This window comes from Saccoglossus kowalevskii, chromosome 19 (genome assembly GCF_978046115.1).
Source record: "Saccoglossus kowalevskii chromosome 19, keSacKowa6.1, whole genome shotgun sequence".
Taxonomy (NCBI): Eukaryota; Metazoa; Hemichordata; class Enteropneusta; family Harrimaniidae; genus Saccoglossus; species Saccoglossus kowalevskii.
In genome coordinates, this window is record NC_140659.1 from 15421811 (window position 1) to 15446701 (window position 24891).

The 24891-nt window shown below is 34.5% G+C and overlaps 1 protein-coding gene across 1 annotated transcript in view; it reads right to left on the reverse strand.

Annotated features, from left to right (window-relative positions):
• LOC100373054 (WD repeat and FYVE domain-containing protein 3-like) overlaps positions 1 to 24891 on the reverse strand; it is a 107028-nt gene that overhangs the window by 78798 nt on the left and 3339 nt on the right. The window contains exons 2-6 of the mRNA XM_085493716.1: positions 7930 to 8131; positions 4329 to 4452; positions 3432 to 3712; positions 2709 to 2901; positions 781 to 967 (exon numbers count right to left, since the gene is read on the reverse strand). Of these exons, the coding sequence (XP_085349842.1) occupies positions 781 to 967; positions 2709 to 2901; positions 3432 to 3712; positions 4329 to 4452; positions 7930 to 8112 (968 nt within the window). The 5' untranslated portion in view covers positions 8113 to 8131. The remainder of the gene's footprint in view (positions 1 to 780; positions 968 to 2708; positions 2902 to 3431; positions 3713 to 4328; positions 4453 to 7929; positions 8132 to 24891) is intronic.

Below are 24891 nucleotides of genomic sequence, written 5' to 3' on the forward strand. Positions count from 1 at the left end.
AGTATCAAACATACACTAAAAAGAAACAGAGTCAGAAACATTCCATGGACTTTTGAACTTTGCAGCGGAAGTCTAGGAGACATTTACATGTTTTTATTTTAACAGAAAACTCGCCGAGATGACAGAAATGGTTATTGTACTGTACAATGCACTAACTTTGTATATTGAAATATTCCATATTAACACATGAATACAGACATTTGTTTACATTTTAGGAATGCTGTAGTGAGAAACGAACTTAGTTCATCGCTAACATTTTATTTGTTTGTGTGTTGGTATATAATATGGAGTATTACAAAAATACTGCAAAGTATGCACGAAGACAGTACAGCAGGAATATCGACCGACGAACAGCGGAGGTCGATGAGATCGCATACTGTCTGAGTACATACTTTGCAGTATCTTCGTAATAACTTTATTATGATACGTCTTTTCCTCCAAGGAATAAATCAAGGGAACGCTGAAATCTAAAGCGCTTAGAACAGATTTAGCGAACTTTTTTGTGTGGGGTTCAATCAAACCTTGGGGGCAGCCATGTTTGCTTTTTTTTTTATTAGAGGACGCTTATCATTCCATATTTGGAATTGGAGTTTCCTAATATGGTAGGATGAAAATACCCAGTGCAATACTACAAAATTACGGCACACTGTAACTTATGGCGTTATGGTGACAGATGTATAATAATAGTTATTTAAATTTCCTTGATTTGGCGTATGTACAATGTACTAGTGGTCAGTATTCTAAAAAAAAAAATATAACCATCTGTAGTTTATTTCTTACCTAAGCATAAAATCTGTTAAAAATAAATAGCCTTGACAGGTTCGAAAATCATCTAATAAAACGTTGGAAACTTCACTGGAATCTTTTAAAAAACAGAAGACTGTAACAAACATCTCTACAATATCTAAAGGAGATAGAGCTTGCTCTCTTTGCATGTTATCCAGACACAATGCAATGCATCCTTTCGCTGGAAAACAAAACAAATAATACAGAGAGATATGTCAGTGAAGTAAATGGTGAGTCTCATCATGGTAGACTGGCAGAATTACACCCCATTAACCTTTTCACCACTAGTTCTCGTTTTTTTATCAAAAATTCACCAAATACTAGTAGTCCTGTTTATAGTCTGCACTTTTCTTTAGACATATTGAGGAACAGCAACTACTGGAAAAGGGTCTTTTCTGATATTTATAAGGCACCCTATATCTAATTTCTGTTTTGCTGTTGTGTTTTTAGTAATTTTCAACTTTTTGTTATGAGCTGGTTCTCGAAATAAACACTATTATTATTATTATTATTATTTAGAAAATTAGGACAAAATTTAACCAATTTTTTTAATAAAAACTGAAAATTTACTAAAATTTTGCCTGTTGGCTTCAAAATTAGGGTTTGTTTCCAGAAATATCAAAGAAAATAAGAAAAAAATGCAGAATAATTCAGACGTGAAAGTTTGGTGGTGAAAACGTTAACTAAGAACCCTTACAGCCATTGTCAGATTAAACACATTTCACTTAATAGTAGCCTATACTGCCTGCTTGTTTATAGTCTGTATGCCTGTGTTGATAGAAATCTTTTACAAACAGAATTAAATTTCACATCAGGTTTGAAAAACACATTCACATTTAGTCAGGGCCCCTGCATTTAGTTGGTGTAGACTGAGGACGCGGTTTGATACACAATGCTATTTTTAATACACTTGAGTCAACAAACCCATGTTTATACTTGTACTCCTATTCAAATCCAATCATCCTTATTGGATTGGTTAGGCTTGCGCCCCGCCCCCTCCATTCCTTTGAGTGCAGCAATTAGACAGCCTATAATGATCTGTGATTGGTCAACACATTCCCATCAAAACCATAATCTAGTGTATTTATACACTACTGTAAAATAATTTATTTTAACTGGAATTAATTTTCGCTGAAAATACTTTTTGTGTGTTTTGTATTGAATTTATTTTCACTGATTTTTGACGAGTTGAATGTAAAATATAGGAAAAAATGTATATTCGCTGGATTTTATTTTCACTGAAATATTCCTTCAGCGAAAATAGCGAAAATAAAGTAACTTACAGTATTAAACCTATGATGTCACTTCACAAGCTCATACAATGTGTAATGTGTTTATAAATATTTTTGTTTATTAATAATTTATAATGTTCACGGTATTGTTGACTCTAATGTATGTTGCTGGTAATAATTCCAATTCTAACAATGTTAGTGTCAAAATGAAACCAATATCCTTGCTATACAGACTCCTAACCTTCCCAAATAATAACTTATCTTCCAGAACTGTATAACATGAGGACTTTGTGAATAGAACAATTTTCAATTTACCTTGAGATCTTGTGTGATATCAACCATAAAAACACTATGAACAAATGTCATAGTATTGTAGTGGCATAAAAACATCGCATGAGATTCGTAAAAAGTATTTAGGCTGTATTTTCATGTTCAATAATGTGCTATACACATTTGATGATAGTCAATTTTGATAAATTAAGTGTAAATTTCATTTCAACATTGAACTATAAAACCTACTGTCCGGTGAGCTAAAAATGAATTCTAAAGTACAAAATCAAAATCATTTGGTTTCTGCAGCAGACGCCCATGTATATCAAGCATACACAAAATTCCAGAGTAAACGGAAAGTCACCTATCAACAAGTCCCTGTGAATCAAATTATCAGATCAATTAACTGATAATACTCACCATGAATGTAGTGGACAACAGTTTGACTCAATCCATGCCGGGACAACGTTACTAACACTTCCGCTGCACCCTTCCTCCACGGAACATTGTGCGGAGGACACCAACTAGTTATAGCACTGAACAGTAACGTCAAATCATCTTTACGAGCAAGTTCTTCAGCGGGAGCAACATGGCTACATAACCTAACCAGTAACTGTGCAAGTGATTACAATATGTCAGTATACAGTGTCTCACCACACATGAGACATGCGCCTCATGGTTTATATATTTTTTTTTCACAGGTTTTACTTATTCTCATTAAGGCAAATTGTCTCACAACATATGTACGACATGATGTATGATGTGTCTAAAATTTGAAAATAGAAATGGCTGAGATATAGCTCGTGCCAAGTTTGAACAAAGTCTATATACAACTGAGATCTGGTTCTGAAATGATAGAAATACATGTAGTTGATTTTGAAGAATTTTTAAAGTTAAAATGACCGCCATTCGGCCATCATGAATCAAATCATGAAACAAATGGAAGTGGATATGCCGCCCAAGATGTATGTGAAGTATGAATGTGAAGTTTGAAAATGACTGGACCAGGCATGTCCAAGACACAGGTGGAGACGCATAGAAGGGGACACACACGGTGGTCAAAACACAAGTCTTCGCTTTCAGACCGAGGACGTCTGAACGGGACTAATTACATTCAGTGTTACAATATCAAGTCATATTTACCTGAACACATATTTTCTGTAAAAGAACTCGTCTTTCAATTGGGGTAAATTCAGAGTCAGGCGATTGTTGATTGGCTTCCTGTTCTGGTACTGGTGGTAAGTCAAAAAACAAATAAAGACACTTGACAAGTGTAGACGGTACAGATGCAGCTGTCATAACGTCCACAACAGTTTTACCGCCAGCTGCAAGTAAATTTAACGTACTCAACAACATCCAGCCCGTACTACTCTCTTCTGTACTCTGTATTTCAAGATAGTCAGCAATTGAACAACTGGCTGCCTCTGTAAAACAGTAAAAATCAATCGTCAACACATTTTATAAACTAAAGTTACTATGAAATACTTCATTTTTGCAAGAACTTATTTCTGTGTACGAGAAATAAAACGCCAGACAGTGCAATTTTAAATTTGCTTTTTATTGTTTTCAATTTGTGCGCAACAAGACTAACACATGTAAACAAAGTAATTGAAGCATCATGGACTGTATCCTAAGCATCAAGGGCAGAGGGCAACTTTTGCATTCACAGGAGCGAGCACAAGCGTTATGAGATCGTTTTAATATTGATAAATATTTAATTAGATCTTCCTGTGGAATTTAATTTTGTACAAATTGAAAATGACATGAAAATAGCGAAAAAAAAAAAAAAAAAAAAAAAAATTCATGCAAAAATGTATTTTACAGTGAAAAGTTAGTATTCAATACACTTTAAAATGACTGACAGCCAGTCAGCCAACTTTTTTCAAATTACAAATGTGACAGACAGACATGTCAAATATTATTCACGTCTTTACGTAATTTCAATGAAATGGACTATACTCATTAGCATATAATTTGCATATTATAATATGTAACCAATTATCAATACATAGCAATCAATCAATCAATCATACAATTCACCTGTGGATTGATTAGATGCCCTTCTTCTTATCTCTGTTACAAACAGTTTAGACACATGACTGGCAAACTGAAGAACATCGCTGAATTTATTGATCATATCACTCGCAGGAGAAGCTCCAAAGACCTAAAATTAAGAACAAAAAGATTATAGTATTAATTATCAAGGCATGACATATTTAGTCTGACATGCTGGTTGGTAAAAATGTGAAAAATAGAACCAGATCTGAGAACAAAGTCTTAGAATGATGAAGAAAATACTGTTAGCAATTTTGATTTCATGAAGGACATATTTTTCGCAAATTTCACCAGTTAGGAACAATCCTGAAAACATTTGACTGCCATTTTTAGACAAGCCTTCAGAGAGTCATTCCGACATCATTGGAATTTGATTCTTGTGAAAGCACTTCATCATCAAACAGCACACATTTGTTAGTGAAATGTAGGGCTATCCCCAGAGCATTTCAGAGGTGAGACCTTTACTCACTAATAGGTGGTAAATAATAGACATAATAGAAATGACTACATTCTAATGATATGCAAATTTCTGCAAATCACATTTTGATGATTTTATGCCTTATGCTTAAGTATTGCTGCCACTCCATATCGTAGGACACCAAAATAAAATGATCACTGCTACCATATTTCATGATTTTCATTGACTCACAAAATTCGCAGAAATTTGTCTCATAAAATTAATGTCGTTTAAGCGTTTCACCACCACTTCCCTATTTGCATCGGAAACTCACAAAATAGTCCCATTATAGTCTGCACTTTCCTTCAGAAGATTCAGACAAAAATAGCCATATTTTTGGAGTAAAAACTGATAATTGATTCAAATGTTGCATGTTTGCTCCAAATTACAATTAATTTCCAGAAATATTGAAAAAAAACATAAGAAAACAGTACAGAAAAATTTGGGCAGAAAAATTTTGGTGGTGAAAAGGTTGAAGCAGACATGACACCAAGCTATTGTCCCCTAAACCCTGAAACTTGTTTACAGTAGCTTACCAATACTTATGACATCACAATATTCAGATTTAACTTTTGTAAGCAGTGACACGAAAAAAATTTAATATTCCGACCATATGTGGAAAGAGAACAGTGACTTAGATATTTATTGAGTTTGAATATTGATGAAGGCAATTAGGTGAATCAAAAAGAATAGTTGTAGATATATTCATCAAGGGATAGACAGTCGCTACAAGCCAGACTTGACGGCACCATCTGGAAACCTTCAGGGATTTATGGAGTTCATTTCACAGCACCGTGATCCGTCAGTGTCATATTTCTGATCTGCTTGATCCAGCAAAAGTTTTTATAAGCCGGTTAATATTATGAACCATTTAAAAGTCTAGCAGACTTACAATTCAACCATTGCAAATATTTAGACATACATACATACATACTATGACATCATTCTAGGTTTATATTACCACAACATGTGCAAAAATATATAAACAGTGACCATTTCTATATAAAGACCACCTGTCTATAGTGACCAGTTTTAGGCAGTCCTAAGTCATATGAGCACCGTCAGCTACATATCAGTAATATGTTTGCAGATTTGCCTTTTGTTTTAATAATTAGCATTGTTATAAGGCAATTTTTAATTTCCTCAAGTCAAACTTATTTTGTAGCAGCAGTACCGCCTCATTATTTTCTGAACAAATATTATGTCAAAAGTACGAGTTGGCAACCCATAAAGAAAATATTCAAACCATTTTAATGAAGTCCCTTGGGTGGCTGCTAAACACAGGTATGACTGTATTCCAGTTTGATGTTCTGTTGGTCCCAAAGGTAAGAATGTGATGTTAATAAATCCGGGATTGAAATAGAAAAAATTCCCTGCATGCACAGTGTGCATGTTGAATTTGAAATTTACCTGCACTAACTTGTTGTGAAATGCACCACTTTTAAAGTTTAAATAAAATTTATGGGTTCTCGATTGATGCGATCACGAAAGAATTTGCTTTTTTTTTTAGTTGTCTCACAATGTTGGTTGAACTTAATTTAGGCTTAGTGAATATATTGAGAAAATGTTAATTTCTACATGCACGGTGTGCACATAATATTTTGAGTTTACTTACACTAGCTAATAATCTATGTGCTTAGTGCAGTGTGCACCAGAGTATTTCGACCCCTGTAAATGCATTACTGAATATATTCAAATAGAAAGTTACTTTAGCTACACATACAGGAAATTTATTTTAGATGCAATACCATTATTTTCATTCACAAAAATAATTTTCTTTTAATTTTGGAGCAATAAATGTGAAACTATTGCTGATATACATATACATGTACTTGCTTAGGAGCATCTGGGAGGTAAAATCCCAGTGCCACAAAAGTTTGAACCATGCATCTATGCATCCAGATTATGATCTTGATGTGCCAACCCCGGTACAACAACTCTGAAAGCACAAATGAGTTATGGGACTGTGAAATTTTATAGAAAAGAATATCTCATTTCAGATCTGTAAAGTTGCACCATGAGATCATTTCCTACAGCTTTATTAGGTGGTATAATTGATTGTATGATGATGCACAGATTGTGGGGAATGTTGGAGAATTCAGTCGGATGTCTGAATTACTGTGGGACCGAATCTTTATGATACCCCAAGCATCAAAATACTATTCAGAAGCACTAGGACATGAAATTCAAATGGACAACCAAACGAGAAGCTGAGACGGACGTAACATTCTTAAATTTTAGTTCATTTCCAAACAATTCATGCAAAGAACATCCAAAATATCACGTAATAATGGCAAGACCACCAATTTATCGACATCAAACATTTTACAGTCTCAAGATCTATATAATGTTTTATATAATAATCTCGGAGTGCAACCAGTCAGATAGTGTGACTACCGTCTAATTATCGAATTGAGGGATACATAATGTAGCAGCAAAATTGAAATGATTTTCACATGAGTCCTGTTAGAGGGCACACTGACTGTGACAAATGATATTCTCGGATGCGGACATCCGAGCATTTTCACTGCATGGCAACCATCACGGTGAAAACAAAGGCCGAAAACTCTCAGAAAACAGTACTTTGGGATGGTTGTTGAGACTCTCCTGAACAGTGTAACAAAATTACCCCTGCATGTGTAACGCATTATAAATTAGATTGTTCAGGATTACTTCAAAGTTGAGTTCCTGTTGTTTTCTCAAATTTTCATCGTCTCTTCACTCGGCGTTCCGTGTTCTTCAGCAGCATGGGGAGAGCACGTAGAAATACGTGGTACAGTGGTGCGCATCTTAGCAACATGGATCGTCTTGTGACGTAGCTCCGTCCCTGAGGATACCTGGCTAAGGTACATTTTAAACCTTAGAGCACCATTGTCAACTTTTGGCTACAACTACAAAATGATTTTGTACAGTTTGCTCCTCTCCAAATGTTGATAAAATTGACAAACTCTTTGATCAAAAACTAAAAGCAGTATCTGCAACTGTCTGTATGGTCCAAAATGAGGATAAAATTTCATAACAATTTTACAAAATTTGAACAATTTGCACTGAATTTTAGGCGAAAAAAATATGTGGCATTTAAAGCGTGAAAGCGACACTAGCATGTACCGTACTCAAGGAGGATCTTACCTTGCAGAACAATGGCAGCATCATATAAACCTTCTCTTCTTGTTCTTTGGCTGTTGTGGGTTGCGCTGCATAACATAATTCTACACATAGTTTACGTAAATGCATCAAACCCAACGCATTGTCTTGTGTGTTGCTTTCATCTGCCTGTTGGTGACGCCCAACAAGTCGACGAACAATATTCATGATGCTTTCACGATTATGGCTAGAAATGAACACAAAATAATAGATTAATGTACATGAATATGAACAGATAAAGACTCGCCTTGAAAGTGCTTGAATTTGACCCAGATATGCACAACATGTCTGCCATTTTGAGGCTACACCATTTAAGGATTAACCCCTTGAGTCCCAATATCAACTTATGTCAGCTTTCACAAAATAATGCTGTACAATTTTATTTTTTTCAGGATTTTTGATCAAGATCTGTAATCTATGGGAAATAATGTTCATTTGATTCAAAATTGGAAAAAAAATTTAAGAAAAATACATAAAAATTGGGAACATTTTGCATACAATGTTCGGTGAAAAACATAGTAGTGTCCAAAGTATTAAATGCGACTTGACATGAATTTCCTGAAATTTTGCTCAACTATTCCAATACTCATCATCTGTAGTTGAACGATGAAACTTGGTCCAAAAAAATGCTGAAATTTTGTGAAAACATTTGTCTGAATTTTGGGCGACAAAATACATGTATCTGACACAGGTTCGTGGGCACTTGGGAGTGAAATTTTTTTTTTTTGCTTTTTATTATCCAAACCGTCTTGGCTATAGACTGTTAAAATTTTGTAGAATTGTGAATAGTGGAACATACTCATAAAACGATTTTAAAATATAGATAACAGGTGCAAACATTCTCTCCTTTGAACGCTTAGAAAGATTTAGCAAGGCTGTACATAAATAATAAAAAAGAAACATGGTGAAAAAAAGAAATGACAGGATCTCCATATTATGCACTATATTTAACTTTTAACAAAATGATATTACATTTAAATTTGGAACTGTTACAGCCAATTCAATTATGAGCATTAGCAAACTTCTTACTGAGTGAATTGTTATGCAAATTAGCAATTATCTTAGCTTTTTTTCAGTGCACATCCCAGAACTTTAAAAAAAATAGCTCCTAGATGCTTTGACCTTTTGTTTTGAAATTTTCACAAATGATTGACAATGTGTTTATCTTCAAAACGCCGTCGGGGCATTGTTTTTGGTTGAACAGTGGTACAACAATCGCACAGACAACTAGCCTGGGTGTTAATTTATGCATACACTTGAAGTAGTGAATTTTGGGCTGCTGCCCGCAAAATTGACATAGTAAACAGATGTACCCATAAGCCAATTTTGACAGGAAACAGAGGCATGGTTTAGGGGCTATTTTTTTTAAATCACTATTGACCAAAAACGCACATTTTTGTGCATATTTCAAACTACAGAGTCCATAAAAGAAAAATAATAACAAACTTTTAAAATTCATATAAATTCAAATAAGCTTTCCGAAAATATATAGTTTTGTGGACAAGGGAGGTCATCTTGGTTTCCTAATTAACTAATTAAAATACCTGTCAGGTAAACTGCATCTCTACCTTAAAGGGTTACATTTTCCACATTTTCACTGGTTTTAGTATTGTCCATAAATTATCAAAGTACTAAGAATATTTCGGTTTTTCCTAAATATAAATGTGTGAATTTGTTCACCGTGGCAACAAGACCTACCCTATAACAATTACTTTAAGTATAATAACATTGATCCACGTAAGTAGTATTGGAAAATAACTAGCCTGAAGACAAATGAACTTTCAGAAAATTACAGAGGCATGGCAATAATTCACTTTTATGGAAAAGAAAAAAATGCTTAACCTTTTGATGTTCCATAAATAATAAAATAGATTTTTTACATTTCTGTTCTCTATTCAAACTAAAAAAAATCACGCTTTGATAATTTGCTACTAAATCACATTATTGAAGAATGTGAGAAAATGATATTTTTAACTTTTAATTTTAAAAATTTTGACGACGATGAAGGAGTTAAAATTAAAAGTTGAGCATTCCGTTGTAAAGGTTAGTGGATTACGTTTGACTGCTTTTCTTGATTTCCATACTGTCAAATCGATACCGCCTAACTGACCATCTCTGACCTTATCATGCATAAAACCTTACATGTACATATGAATCTCAAACATGTCAACTAATGGCTATAGCTTTATACATGTACAAAAAAATAAAGGTCTCACATCACAATTAGATCAGGTAAAATCAGGTACTGAATTTGCTCAATTAGTGGAGCGTGTGTCTATGGTCAAAGTTAATTTTAAAAAGGATAATAAAAGAATTGATGGTATTTGTGTGCTTCTAATAACGCATGAATATATGTGGTATGTTTAATGGGAGGCTGTTAACCATGGAGATCACACTATGGAATTATGGGAAACCATTGTTTATGTTGTTTTACACTATTATTCTGCCTTTTGTTTTCCTTTTTAATTTTAATCCAGTAAGTAAAGCTGCTATTTATGTCATGTATTTACTTCATTTCAAACTTGTCCTATTTACCTTTTCAAAACCGGTTCCCTTTACTCATCACAAATTCACAAAATAGTCCCGTTTACAGTCTGCACTTTCCTTCAGAAGATTGGGACATCTTGTCTCCAAAATAAGCAGTTATTCTCAAAATAATAATAATTTATCTTCATATTATCATATACAGTATGGTCCGAGTGTAACTTAACATTTAACTTGCAAGGAGTTAAAATTATTAATTAAAGTTGCCTGTCCCTTGGACAAGTTAGCACATAAAAGTGCTTGTCCTAAGGCCAGACTTTTATTATCCCTTCTTTAGCGAACCCGCAGAATGAGCAGGAGCCGAAAATGAAATAAAAATAAAATTTTATTTCAGCGTAATTTCTCACTTGTAAGTGCATAAAATTACTAAAAAAACTTATTTTTATCTTCATTTTTTTTTTTGCCCGCCGCATAACAAACCCAAGTTGCATTTTTGTGGGAGTATCATGATCAAAGTACCGAAGTCTCGCGCAGATGAGAAACAAGGTTATACATGGAATAAAATTTTATTTCATTTCGTTTCTCCGATCAATGATCTCACTTACAATTCTAATGAAAAAAAATTTTTTTTACTTTTTTCCGCCCTCCTCAAAAAAAATTGCCTTTATAAAAAATCAAGAAACAATAAATAAAAAAAAATCTGGCCTAATTGCTGTAAATGTATCTGTCCCTAGCAAAATAAAGTTAAACATATTATTCAAATTTTAAGTCTTGACACATCATCATTTCACAAGTCTTAGAATCTCTGATCTTGGACATTTGCAACTTGAAACTACCACATTCGGTAAATTAGTGACAATTTTCTCTCTTTATTCACCTGCCTGGAACAGCTCCTTGCAGAATAATCTCCCATTAAGGAAGCTGTATATGTTTTTGGTATTGATTTTCTAAACTGATATTTTCATATAAAATATTTACTGAACCACACAAAACTATATATTGATGGAAAGCTTATTTCACACTGAATGTGAAATCGACAAGATAGTGTGTTTATGGACGTGCATAGTCACGTGCCTTACATTAGTAACTAGGGAAAAACTACAAACAATAAGAGATTATTTACGAGAATGATACTCGCTTTAATAATCATAAGTTTTCATGAAAAAGCAAAGTAAGCTGATAGTCAGCTTAAAAAATAAAGCTATGCCTGGGACTATAATGTAGCAGGAATTGACAAAGATGCAATAAAGTCAAGTATATTACAATGCTGTACATAGCATATGGTGCATAAGTACCCTAATTGTAATATTTTGAATATAATCTGGATATTGTATACCTTTTTTGGCCACAACCACAAAAGAAACAAACAGTCACAGGTTTAAATGACTTGGTGATCAAATGTACTCCTGTCACAAACAGTTTTGGGCTGGACGTGATTTGCATATTAAATACCTTTTCAGACCAACAAGCTGATCGATTCTGTGCATGGAGTTGGAGCACAAGAATAATAAAATATGCTGTCTTTATATTTTTTTCAAAACATTATTCGACTTTGGAAACTAGGAAGATAATAATACTGGTGTTAGTACTATCCAGTACATGCTGAATATTGTTAAAGGGCGGCAGTCGTCGTGCCGCGTCCTGTTTGATTTGGGACTCCTAGCGAAGTACCCAACACGTGTAAAATACATTGTTTATTTACATGAAATTCGAACAGATGCTGCGCGGCGACCACCGCACTTTAATCATTCATGATTACGTTTTTATCTGTCCCCACATGCCTCGTGCTGAAATCAAGCCCTACAATGTAATTGTTGAAACGCAAACTCTGCACATATGTCTGATGGCGTTACTGTTATGGTATAAATTTAATACTATTCATCATGCTAGCAAACGAATATTCCTCTTTTTTGAATATCGGCTTCAGTCTGTTTGAATTGATCCTGTATGACAAACATGTTTCTTGTTCGTTGTTAACTTGAAACAGAATGTCATTCCATAAATCCTGTACTGAGAAGTGTGCTGACTTTTGAATCAGACCATATTTTTTTCCTAAAGAATTAGTAGTGTTTGCATCTATCTGCGTCATTTTCTGTTATTTAGCTAGACGTTTCAAGCAATGGCTCTTTATTGATAGCATGTGCTGGCTTTCTGTCATGTTTTTTTGGCATATGTTGACTTGTTTCCGGTGCCAGGCACATGCCAAGATTTTCAACGAAACTAATAATGGTGGGGTAAGACAATGACTATCGCAAAGTCTAGGTGTTCAGTGTTTTCTCATTTGAATTAGAACTCAGAATTCAAATGTAACCATTGCAGACAATGCCCCGTGGCTGAATTAAAGCCTGTTCACTGCCAGAAATGAAAATTCGATTTTGAATAATACGTTTAAAATTTATCATCATCAATTGGGACAGGCACTACTATTTGCCTACTGTCCACTGACAGACAACTTTAATTTTTAACTTCAACCATTGCAATCCCATTCGTTAAATCTATTTTTAGCAATGTTTAGATCCACTTTATGTACTGTAAAATACTTTATTTTCGCTTGGAACTAATTTTCGCTATTTACGCTGAAGGAATGATTCAGTGAAAATAAAATCCAGTGAATATATCTTTTTCTCTATATTTTACATTCAACTTGTCAATAATTAGTGAAAATAAATTCCACACAAAACACCCAAAATGTCTTTTCAGCGAAAATTAATTCCAGCTAAAATAAAGTATTTCACAGTAGTTACAAACAATCATAAAAACAATTCCATTCAGTGAGAATGATACATGAATCATACATTGTATTGGCACATGAAAAGAAGAATTTGCTTTCTAAAACATTTTTTTTAATTTCAGATTAAAAACCACCTTTTAGTTTTACGGCTTACATGTGTATTTTTATTCTATATTCACAGGTTAAAGGTTAAACACAGTACAATAACACTTACATTTAGGTCACAGGTCAAATACAGTACAAAGCAAATGTTATTGAACTGCAAAATGACAAAGTCATAGTCTTAAAGGTTACAGTATTAGGTATATGTTGATAAATAGTACTAAAAATTATTCTGTTTGCTCACTGGATTTTTTCGTTTTAAAATGTGATAATTTAGAACGGAAAACAATACATAGCGCGTATTTAATATATACATCATAATGTAATTTTCACTTTCACAATTATTCTTATTAGATATTTAGTGAATTTTGAAAAAAATAACATAAGCCAAATTTAACAAAATTTGTGGGTATGTAGTCAGCTGAGCTACTACTACTCGATTTACAAGCTGGTATTATTCGGTAGCCAAGCAAGTTAGCCTTCTCATCACCAGACTTTCTCACCCAAATTTTTCTGCATATTTTTCTTGTATTCTTCAAAATTTCTTGAAATGAACCCTACATACCAATATACAAAATTTGAAGCAATTTTTTTGTTCTTGCTCAAAAAATTGTGTTACTTTTGTCCGAATCTTCTGAAGGAAAGTGCAGACTATAAACAAGACTATTTTGAGAATTTATGATGAAATGAGGGAACTGGGGGTGAAAAGGTTAATTAATAGGTACTGAATGCCATGGAGAAAAGTATGAATTGAAATAAATACACAATATTTTGCTCAATTTGTGAGGGACACCCACAGCCATATTGGTTTATTTCAAAATTTAGTTCAATTGGGTTACTGGAAAATGATAGCCTGCGACAAGTTTTAGTATTCTGTGCAATTTGGGCTACTGCTGATTTAAAACTCTGATTACAGTATTAAAGCGCGGTAGTCGTCGCGCCACATATGCGCAAGTTACATGGGTCTCATATAAACAAAGATGGCGACTTTGGCTGATGTGCAGATCAATGATCAGTTACCAAGCTTTTAATAGGTATTTTTTAGGTGATTGAAAGGCATCAAAAGAGTCATCGACGGTAATTAGTGCACATTGCGCCCGATCAAATCTCCTATGCATGATTTCCATTAGAAAAGCACATTGGATTGTGGGAAAATTAATGTTTATAAACACAAATGTCGTACATGCATAGGGAGACGACCACCGCCCTTTAAAATGTATCAAGTCAAACACACTGATATTGGCAGTAACATGAGCGGGGTAACCCATCCTACAAAAGCAATTTTTTTTTCAAAACAAGAAATGTTTTTCAAACTGATACCTGGATAACTATGCATTGGAATCAAAATTTTAGAAAAAGCAATCTTTTATGAATCCACAGGGAATAATCATGTGTGTTATTTTTTTTTTTAGTATCAGTTATTTGCACTTAAATCTACAACTGGAGGAATAATACAAACTATTCAGATTTTTACAGGTTTGATTCTAGTTGAGATAAGAGGCTCACATAGTAGTAGTAGGTACGCTATCTCAGTTTTCAATAATATGAGGTTATTACGAGGATACCACAAAGTATATAATATGCATGAAGACTCTTGATCAAGACAGTACAGTACAGTACAACAGCATATTGTCTGAATGCATACTTTGCGGTATCCTCGTAATAACCTTGTTATCATTCCTCCCAATGATACATCATGGGAATGCCGAAATACAAAAAGTTTAGAACAGAATCAGTCAACTTCTTTGGTTGGAGTCCGGACAAACCCTTGGGACAGCCATGTTTGTTTTTATTATTAGAGGACGCTTACGCATGTAATCATTTCATATTAGGAATTCGCAATTCGTATGAAAACACCCCCATAAAATAACTGTAACTTATGACAGTACGGTGACAGATGTATAATAATATCCATTAGGATATAGTAGTCAGCTGAGTTGACATATTGATACATATAGCTTCAATGAATTATTTTAGGATTCACAGCTTTTTTTGTATAAAAATGAAATAAAAAATATCTTTTCTATTTTGACGTTGCTGTAAAACTTGTAAGAGAAGCCTTTATTGGAACATCGATACATATTAAAAATTTTTGGCTATCATTTGTTTAAAAAGAGAGTTTTTGACTTCTGATACAGATTTTTTGGTACTATTTTAAATCAAATATATTTCAAAAACCATTTAAAACAGTGAAAATAAATCCATGAGTGAACTCAACTAGACTGCTCCTCATTGGCCAGCGAACCATAACATCCGGCCAATCGAAAAAAACCCATTATGTTTGTCAGATACAATATCCGATTCATGGCTCGTAAAATCAAAACAAGTAGAACCAAGAGAAATATTACAAAATGATGACTATTCAGAATGGAATGTCGCTAATCCAGGTCATGGATATCTGCCAAGAATCTGACCTATATATACATTAATAAATCATTTTTCACTTACATAATTCCATATTCATATACAGTAAATGACATACTTTATGACATTTTAAAGCAGTTTGTGGCCAACATTTCAACCAATTAACTAGTTCATAAAGATTAATTGTATGTATCAAGCAAAACATTATTATGTAACCTTATATTTCTCTCACAGTTTTCATCATGAGTGCTGCGAAAAAGAAGCTGTCAGTTTTATGAGTTTGAATGGGATATCTTTATGTTATTCACATTTTAAATTTAAGTGTCCAATACCTCTGATTGTAGTTTTAATTAAGAGAGTAAATTTGCTTAGGTTCATTCGAAAACACCTTCTCAAAACAAAATTTAGCTTTAATCAATACCTATAACATGTCTACACACTTCAGTTGAGTGTTGTTAATTACAAACATTGAAAACATCTGTTAACCAGAATGAGAAAATGCCGTTAGATAACAGCTTTCAGTTTCTCACAAACACATGATCAGCGTCATTATTTTTGTTCATAAATCATCATTTTTGATTTTGATTGACTGCTGACATATTAACCATCGATTCAGAAATAAGTGCCTTGAGTCTTCATCTTGGATTTTTTTTTTGCAAGCAAGGTGGTATTTTTATTTTAAATGAAAACTTACTTAGGGAAAACGGATTGGTCAGTTACTTCGGCCTAGGGGGGGTCGGCAGATTCCATTTTGCCAGCTGTAAATCTCAGTTGACCCACCCCCTATCAAAAAAAAAAAGTGGGTGACCCCCCTCCCCAACATTATATTTTAAAACTTAAAACATGCTGATCCCCCCCCCCCCTAAAAAACAAAGAAACATTAACAGTTTTGGCTCTGGCATGATTAAAAAATGTATTATGAGTGCATTTTGACATAATTTTTAGCGTTTGCATTTAATAGACCTACATGTAAGGAGGGGAGGGGAAGCATAAAGCCAAAAAAAATGACTACAGAAAAGGCTGCAGGAAGGAGGGATATCTATGCTGGTAAAGATAGTAAATAAAAGCAAAGCTGTGGAGTAATCACTTGATAAACGCCCTTATAAGATAGGAAAAGAGGATTTGAATCTAGGCGGTTTGAACTCTTTGAAAACTAAGCTGGATTTAAAATATCTTTCATATCTTATAGACCAGGAAAGCTTTACACCCGAAGCACAATCTGTGCTTATGAAAACAAAGGAAACTTTGATTTTTGCTTAAATTTGTGTTGGATTTTGGTATTTTACAGAGCAAAATATGCATATTTAAAAGTTAAAAAAACAAAAAAAACTATTTATTTATTTTTTCATCATTTATTTTAATTTATATATCAGCATTTTCACAAATTTAACTTTTTTGATTTGCTGAACAAAAACTGTCACTGCTCTTTGTACTAATTGCTGTGTTGTCTTTCCGTCTCCTGTTATAATTGGATAAATCCAGTTAATGCCCAATAAAAGACACAGACACAAGAGTTGCCGAAAAATTAAGGAGGGATGAGCTCGCGCCGGCAGGCGTCGTGGCGTTCCTGCCTCATGATGTAAGTCGCCTGTGACTGACATCATCAGGCCTGAAGCGTGGTACCTGGGCGTAGCCTGCCACCAGCAGTGACTGTACGCGCAGGCGTCATAGATAGTTATCTCATGACCGGAGTCTCAGATTTGACTCGCAAGGCCATAAGGAATGACATCGTGGTACCTGGGTCAGCCTGCATGCCCTGTGGTGGCAACCCCCTTACTTTATTCATAAAAGAAACAATTGAGCACAAAGAGTGCCAAATGGTACAGTATGACTTGAAAGGTTACAGAAATACACATGTTAATGACCAACAGCAGGGTGGGTGGGTGGTTTGCTGATTTCTGGAACGGACCGATGTGGACTCGTGTAGAATCGAGAGTGAACTGATTAGCTAAGGTTTTTGGTGGCTATTTAAGCCAAATGATAAAATGCCAAAGGTCAGTGTTAATCCCCAAGCGACGCGATGGGTTAAGACTGTGTGTGCTTGAATGAAATGCCAAAGTTCAGCCTAAAGTCTCATTATGCAAAACAATAGGTGTTGGGATTAAATACTGTGTCCAGTGTGCATTAACACTGGTTACAAAATATATGCATATTTGTAACCAAATAATAAATATCTTATACAAGCCGGTAGGCTGGTTGGCGATCCGCTCCGCTCAAAAACAAGCACCATGTTTTTGGCTATTTCCATGGTGTGACATAAACGTGAAGCTAACGTCGGTTTATAACTAATACGAAGTTCGCAAACACCATTCAGTTTTTGGAAGTCACTTAGTTTATTACTAGGACCACAATCACTCTCCTAGTCGAGTGACTGTGCTAGGACATATTCTGCTGTTACATTTATTATTTCCAACAGTTTTGCGATAGCATTTTCTAGGATGAAGCGTTACCTGTAAATGCTGGAAAGCGAAATAATGAAATAACGAGATGGTAAATATTTACCTAAAGTACAGTGTGTTGACCTTCATAAAAATATACTTCATAATGCAAAACATTAGTCACGGTGAGTTATTTAAATATACGACTCCTAATCGAATAATATGACCACAGTCCAGAATTTCAGACGAATATTAAGAAACCTAAGAGCATATCAAAAGCATTTACTCTAAAATATAAAAAAGAACTGCAGTCAAAAGTCAAGAATGCCAGCAAATAAAGGACTCTGTCCCACAATCCTTTGTGCGCGTTATTACGGACACGCGCAAAAAACTGTACCACGCTTGTCAAATCTGGGTCAAATATACAGTACGCTACTATCTTGCCACAGTGGAGTGTTCGGTGACCATTGAATTAGCCCGTGATTCATATTTTATGTGCATTAATTTATTCATCAATTTTCGTGACTGACAGTACTGCCCAAATTTTAGCCAAAAAAACGCAACTGGTGAAACGGAAGAGCATTGCCAGGCGATGGACGCGGGGCTCTTTGGCGACGACCGCATAGAGGTCAAAATACGCGTTCTATTTTTACGCGTTAAATATGGCTCTTCCATTTCGCCCCCTCCGGAATGTTCTACTTTCACAGCCTAATCGCAGGTTTTTCGAAAAACGTCGAAAAAACACAAGAATTAGTAGAAATGTTCCTGTTTTGGGCGGATTTTTGATGGAGAATAATGTCTTTATTACAAAAATGCTGAAAAACCGTGAGTTGTTGCCTTAGTTATTTTTTTATTGGCGAAAAACTGCGAACTCGGCAAATTTGGTTGCACAACTTCCCTTTATCATATACACCCAGCGACACCGATAAAACTGGTAGGAGGTAATACATTTGGGGCGAAAGTATTCAAAAATCAGTTTTTGGATGTTGCAATGGCAATGGTGGGCCAGGATTGTTTTCCAATTAGTGACGGCACGACCTACCTGTGAAGTATGAACAAAACCGGCCGAGCCGAAACAATCACAGAGGAGTTAAAAGCCGTTGCTGGTGAAAAGTTACCCCAACTTTAGGGTCAAATTTCTCGGTAATGAAAACAGATATCAAAAATTCAAATGGTAACTTTGTGCCCACACTCAAGCTGAGTAGAATGAGCTATGTCTGAAGTGTTTTATCCCAAATTTGTAGGAGGAGATACATCAAAAAAATTTTTCAGATTTTTTCTTATAACTAGGGTTAAGGTGTGACCTACCTGCCAAGTTTGAACGAAATCGGCCAAGCTAAAAAAATCACAGAAGAAATAATAGTGAACACTGGAAATGTACACACACAGACACACACACACACAAAACGACAAAAGTGATTATAAGGGCAATCCTAGCGGAGCGGATCGCCAACAATGGTGACTTCAGACTTTAAATAAAATAATCTGATATCAGCAGCACATGGACTTGGGATGTGTTTAAAACTTAACTGTATAATTGGGGTTCTAGCCGCATTGCATAATCTGTTAGTTATTTGGCAACTTTAACCTCAAAATATTTAACCTATAACATTTTTTGCATCAACAAATTTATAGGCAATATAGGTAATAGTTATTATTAAGAACACATTTGTACGATTAACTTGTTTATCGTTTGTTCTGAAATAACATTTTAAAAAATATATGCATGAGCGCGTGTGTGAATTGTGGAAAACATGATATCAAAAACAGGGTGACCCCCCCTATTCGCACACTCAAAAACTGGGTAACCCCCCCTACTGATCCACCGACCCCCCCCCCTAGGCCGAAGTAACTGACCAATCCCTTATATATCACTATCAATATAACATGATTATTATTATATGTAATACTACTTGTCTATGACATTGATTGAAAAATTCAAATATAGCAAATCCACTAAACTCAAAAGTCACTTGAAGTGATTACCATGTCTCATAAATCTGAGAGAAATTTATTCCAAAAGCCTAAAAGGTATTTGAATTTTATTTTTTTCCATCAAAGGGTTAAAGAAGGGCTTTTAACATTTTTCTAATGCATTTTATTAGATTTCATATGCAAATTAGTTATGCAAATTATATGTAAATGAGGCACCTAATTTTTAAATTTAAAACCCTGAAATCATTGAAAATCAAAGAAAGCTTAGAAAGAACTCCCATGTGCTGAGAGTATTGGAGACACATTAAATATAATTCGAAATTACTTAGCTGAAAACTAATTATGCAAATCAGAAAATTAATATGACCAGATTTGAGTGTAAAACTAATGAGGTCTGCGCAATGTAACAGAAAATCTATGTCTCCAAGTTTAATTGAAATGTGATTAGAACCAAAAAATTATGAATTATTATGCTTATTAGGGAATTAATATGAACAGATTTTTACCCCAAACTAATTAGGTTTGTACATTGTCCTAGAGCATCTTTGTACTAAGTTTCATTGAAATGGAATAATTAGCACCGTGAAAACTCCAAAATTTCGACCCCTCTAAAAATTTGAACGCCTATTTATTTGCCGGGTTTCGGTGTTTTATTTACCTCTAAATTTTCGACTCCACTAAAAATTGCCGACTCATTCTTATTCGAAAATTGCGACCAGTTTTAGTTTTCCCCCAAACGAAAAAAAAACCGATGTGAGCGTTCAAACGGGACCTTCCTCAAAGGCATGAATCCGGGTTTCTGATTGACTGAGAGATTTTTATTTTATTGGTAACGAAAATATATTCTAAATAAACGAAGTTTCAAATAAAAACGAACACAAAAATCTCGGCATGCTGCGTTTCTGAATTGTTGATTATTACTGTACTCAGTAGTGATTATAATAATGTACACAAAATAAATTTGTTGAATGGTTATGAAATACAAATAAAAGTCAACTTAGTTTCATCGTAAGCGAATGATTCCGGTCTCGTATAAACGTTTGATGCTGTAGGATATCCGCCATGTTCTCTTAGGTCAAATAGGTCAAATCGCTAATTAACCAATCAAAAAGCTGGATGATGCGAAAACGGCATGATTTTTTTTAAATAAAAAAATTAGTTGTTTTTAAAAAATAAACTGGTCATCTGAAGAATAATTTAACATTGTTCACAGTGATAACAGCTCATTCTCGAAAGGAAGCTTACCCGCTCACGCTAGTCACGATAAAAATCATACACGTGTACTCTTGAATAGACAGACGTCAATGACTACGGTAAAACTTAGACTCTATTTTAGCCGGCAGGATTGATTGAAATGTCCGAAAAATGACGCCAAAATACACCTTAAAAGTCCCATTTTATTTTCTTAAATCCCATTATATTTTTTAATCCAAGGACGAATTTACGGCAGAATTTGGTCCCTCAAATCACCGGTACGGTGCTCAAATAAGGGACACGTGAGCTTTGATTCTAACCGGATACATTGCACTGGGTCGGGGAGATCGTTTGCTAAACTTCCATGTATCTTTTGTCCAATGGGTACCTGTACTTCGAACATTCGCAAGTTTTCCTAGGTAGTGCGAGACAGCTTTGTCTTTTGACCTATTAGTTTTGTGCTGACCTCTTCTCCGCGTCTTGATGTTTTGTTTTGCTTGTCATAATACTCACTGATTGATGACTTTGTTTAGATTTTGAGTTACAACTCGGCCACAACCTTTGCTTTTACTGTGAAACATGAGGAAGTTTACGTCAATTGACGGACATTGCATTTTTTAAAAACTAATGAAGCACACTGTCTATCATCCCCATTTTTTTTTGCTGATTTCTATTCTGAAAAATTCGACCGTCCAAAAATGCACCTTAATTTTGACTCTAAAAACACGTCACATTTCTAACACAAATTATTTAAAACCAGTCGAAATTTTGGAGTTTTTACGGTACTTTAGATATCAGTGTGAAAGATTAAAATTGGTTAATTATGCAAATTAGGTAATTAATATGTACAGATTTTAACCCACAATTATTCAGGTCTGTCTATTGTCCTACAGCATCCATGTACATTCATTGATATGTGATGTATAGTACCTGAGATATCAGTGTGAAAGTTGGTTAATTATGCAAATTAGGTGATTAATATGCACAAATATTTACCGGAAACTAATTGGGTCTGCATAATTCTAGATTCATTGAAATATGATGATTAGTACTTTAGATATCAGTAGAAAAGCTGAAAATTAATTATGCAAATTAGGTAATTAATATGCACAATTATTTACCCTAAAACTAATCAGGTCTCTGCATAGTCCTAAAGGATCTATGTACCAAGTTTCATTGAAATGCGATGATTAGTACTTGAGATACCCGTGGAAAAGCTGAAAATTAACTAATTATGCAAATTAGGTGATTAATATGCACAAATATTTATCGAAAACAATCAATCTCTGCATAGTCCTTGAGTATGTAAGTACCAAGTTTCATTGAAATGTAATGCTAACTACTTATATCAAATGCTGAAAATTAATTAATTATGCAAATTAGGTAATTAATATGTACTGATATTACCATAAAAACTATCAGGTCTGTGCAGTGTCGTATGACATCTATGTACCAAGTTTCATTGAAATGTGATGATTAGTACTTGAGATATCAGTGGAAAAACCGAAAATTGACTAATCATTATGCAAATTAGGTAATTAGTATCCACGGATTATTACCAAAAACTAATCAAAACCTAGCATTAGTTCAGAGCATCTATGTACCAAGTTTCATCAAAATCCAATGAGTGGTTGTTTAGATATCAGTGGAACAGTCATGGAACCACTAAAAAATAGCTAATTATCATGCAAATTAGGTAATTAATATGCACGGATTTTTACCAAAAATTAATCAAATCTGCGCATATGTTCAGAGCATCTATGTACCAAGTTTCATCAAAATCCAATGAGTGGTTCTTTAGATATCAGTGGAACAGTCATAGAACAGCTAAAAATTAGCTAATTATCATGCAAATTAGGTAATTAACGAGCATGGATTTTTACCAAAACCTAATCAAATCTGCGCATTGGCCCAGAGCATCTATGCACCAAGTTTCATCAAAAACCGATGTATGGTTCTTGAGATAGCAGTGGAACAGTCGGACACACATACACACATACACACACACATACACATACACACATACACACATACACACATACAGACACACTAACTGCAAAGACTCCCATTTTGTGCTTCGCACATGGGAGTCAAAAACTACAATGTCATCAGTAGAGCAAATTAAAGTAATCTGCAAAGCGATGGTCTAAACCCAGTTCGCGTATCCTGTAGGTGGGTGAACAATTCAAATTCTGCCTATTCACAATACGATGTATACTAACACATGATTATATACAATGTGTCGATGTGATAGGATGAAAGAATCCAGACAATAATAACACATGCATATGTGGTTACACAGTTCTTGTACATGGAATAGAATATTACACATTTGAACTGAAATTTGAAATGTGAATATGTACTATATTTGCTGTATTAAGTACATGTAACATAAATAAATAGAAATTGCATTCATTGCCTGCTGAATGATTGAAATGAGACTTTATTTTGACCATAAGACCACATCACTATCATTCATGCAAGTACATGGGATTCCAAAACTCAATTTGTTTTGTAAATAGAGGTTGACGCCTATGTGGGATTCTGCCTCCCCTTCCTAAGCCAATCACATTAGTCCAACTTTTTTGACAAACAAAGCACTAGCCTGCACACAATTCGTCATCTTACTTGTTTATATACTGCTCCAATTTACATCTTCCCCAACATTCATCTTCATTTTTCATTACCGGTAGTTTCATTTGTGTCAATATAGGACAATGGACCCCCACACCCTTTAGCAAGGGGTCAAGCTATTTTAGTCATGGACCCATGTTCTAAGCTTGGGCGATACTCAATATTTGGTCACGGATGCCTACTAACTCAATGCCATGGATCCTACAACAACAAAATAGGGTGGATGCGCAGGACAGTATGCATGGAACGTGCCTGTGTACACCTGCGATAATCTGACTTTAAGTACCTCTACATCCGAATGTAATTAAATTGCGCCAAATTAGAAGTATAATTGAGTTTTTCACAGTTAAATTGAGTTTCTGGTCACTACTATTTTCCGTTTAGTTCATGTGTTTCCTAAGAAACAATGTGCATCCACCACATTTTACTGTAGCAGGATGCATTATGAGTTTGAGAGGGCAGCTGGCAACCAAATATAAATATCTACCACTCTTATACCGGATTCTGCCGTAAATTCGCCCATTCGAAAAATCGCCCTGGGCGGTTTCACGGCTAGTTGGTTTAGTTAGTTTATTTGGGGTTCAAATTATCAAAAAACTATCATCAAATATTTTTAGGGGTCTTAGATTTTCAACGCCGGCAGTTGGACCACCCAAAACCCCTCTGCCAAAACGAAAGAAACTATTCAAGAAGCTAATCTAAAATGTTATACATTTTTTTTCTTGCTGGATTAAAAAGTAGACAGCGCAATTTTCTCCAAAAAAATAACATTAACGAATTTTGTTTCATTTTATTAGTAACAAAAGTATATTCTAAAAGAAGTTTCAAATAAAGATACGAACCCAACTGCATTGCTTAGTAGCAAATGATCGCGGTATCGCAATCCGGTCATGCTGCGTTTTACAATTGTTCATTATTACCTAGTAATGATTATAATAACGTGCAAAAAATAAATTCGTTGAATTGTTATGAAATGGAAATAAATTTCAAATTATTTCATCGTAAGCGAATGATTCCGATCGCATTTTCAGCGCTCGATGCTTTGGAAATGAATATCCGCCATGTTTGACCTGACACGGTGTTCTTTGACCTGACAGGTCAAATCAATAATTAACCAATGAAAAC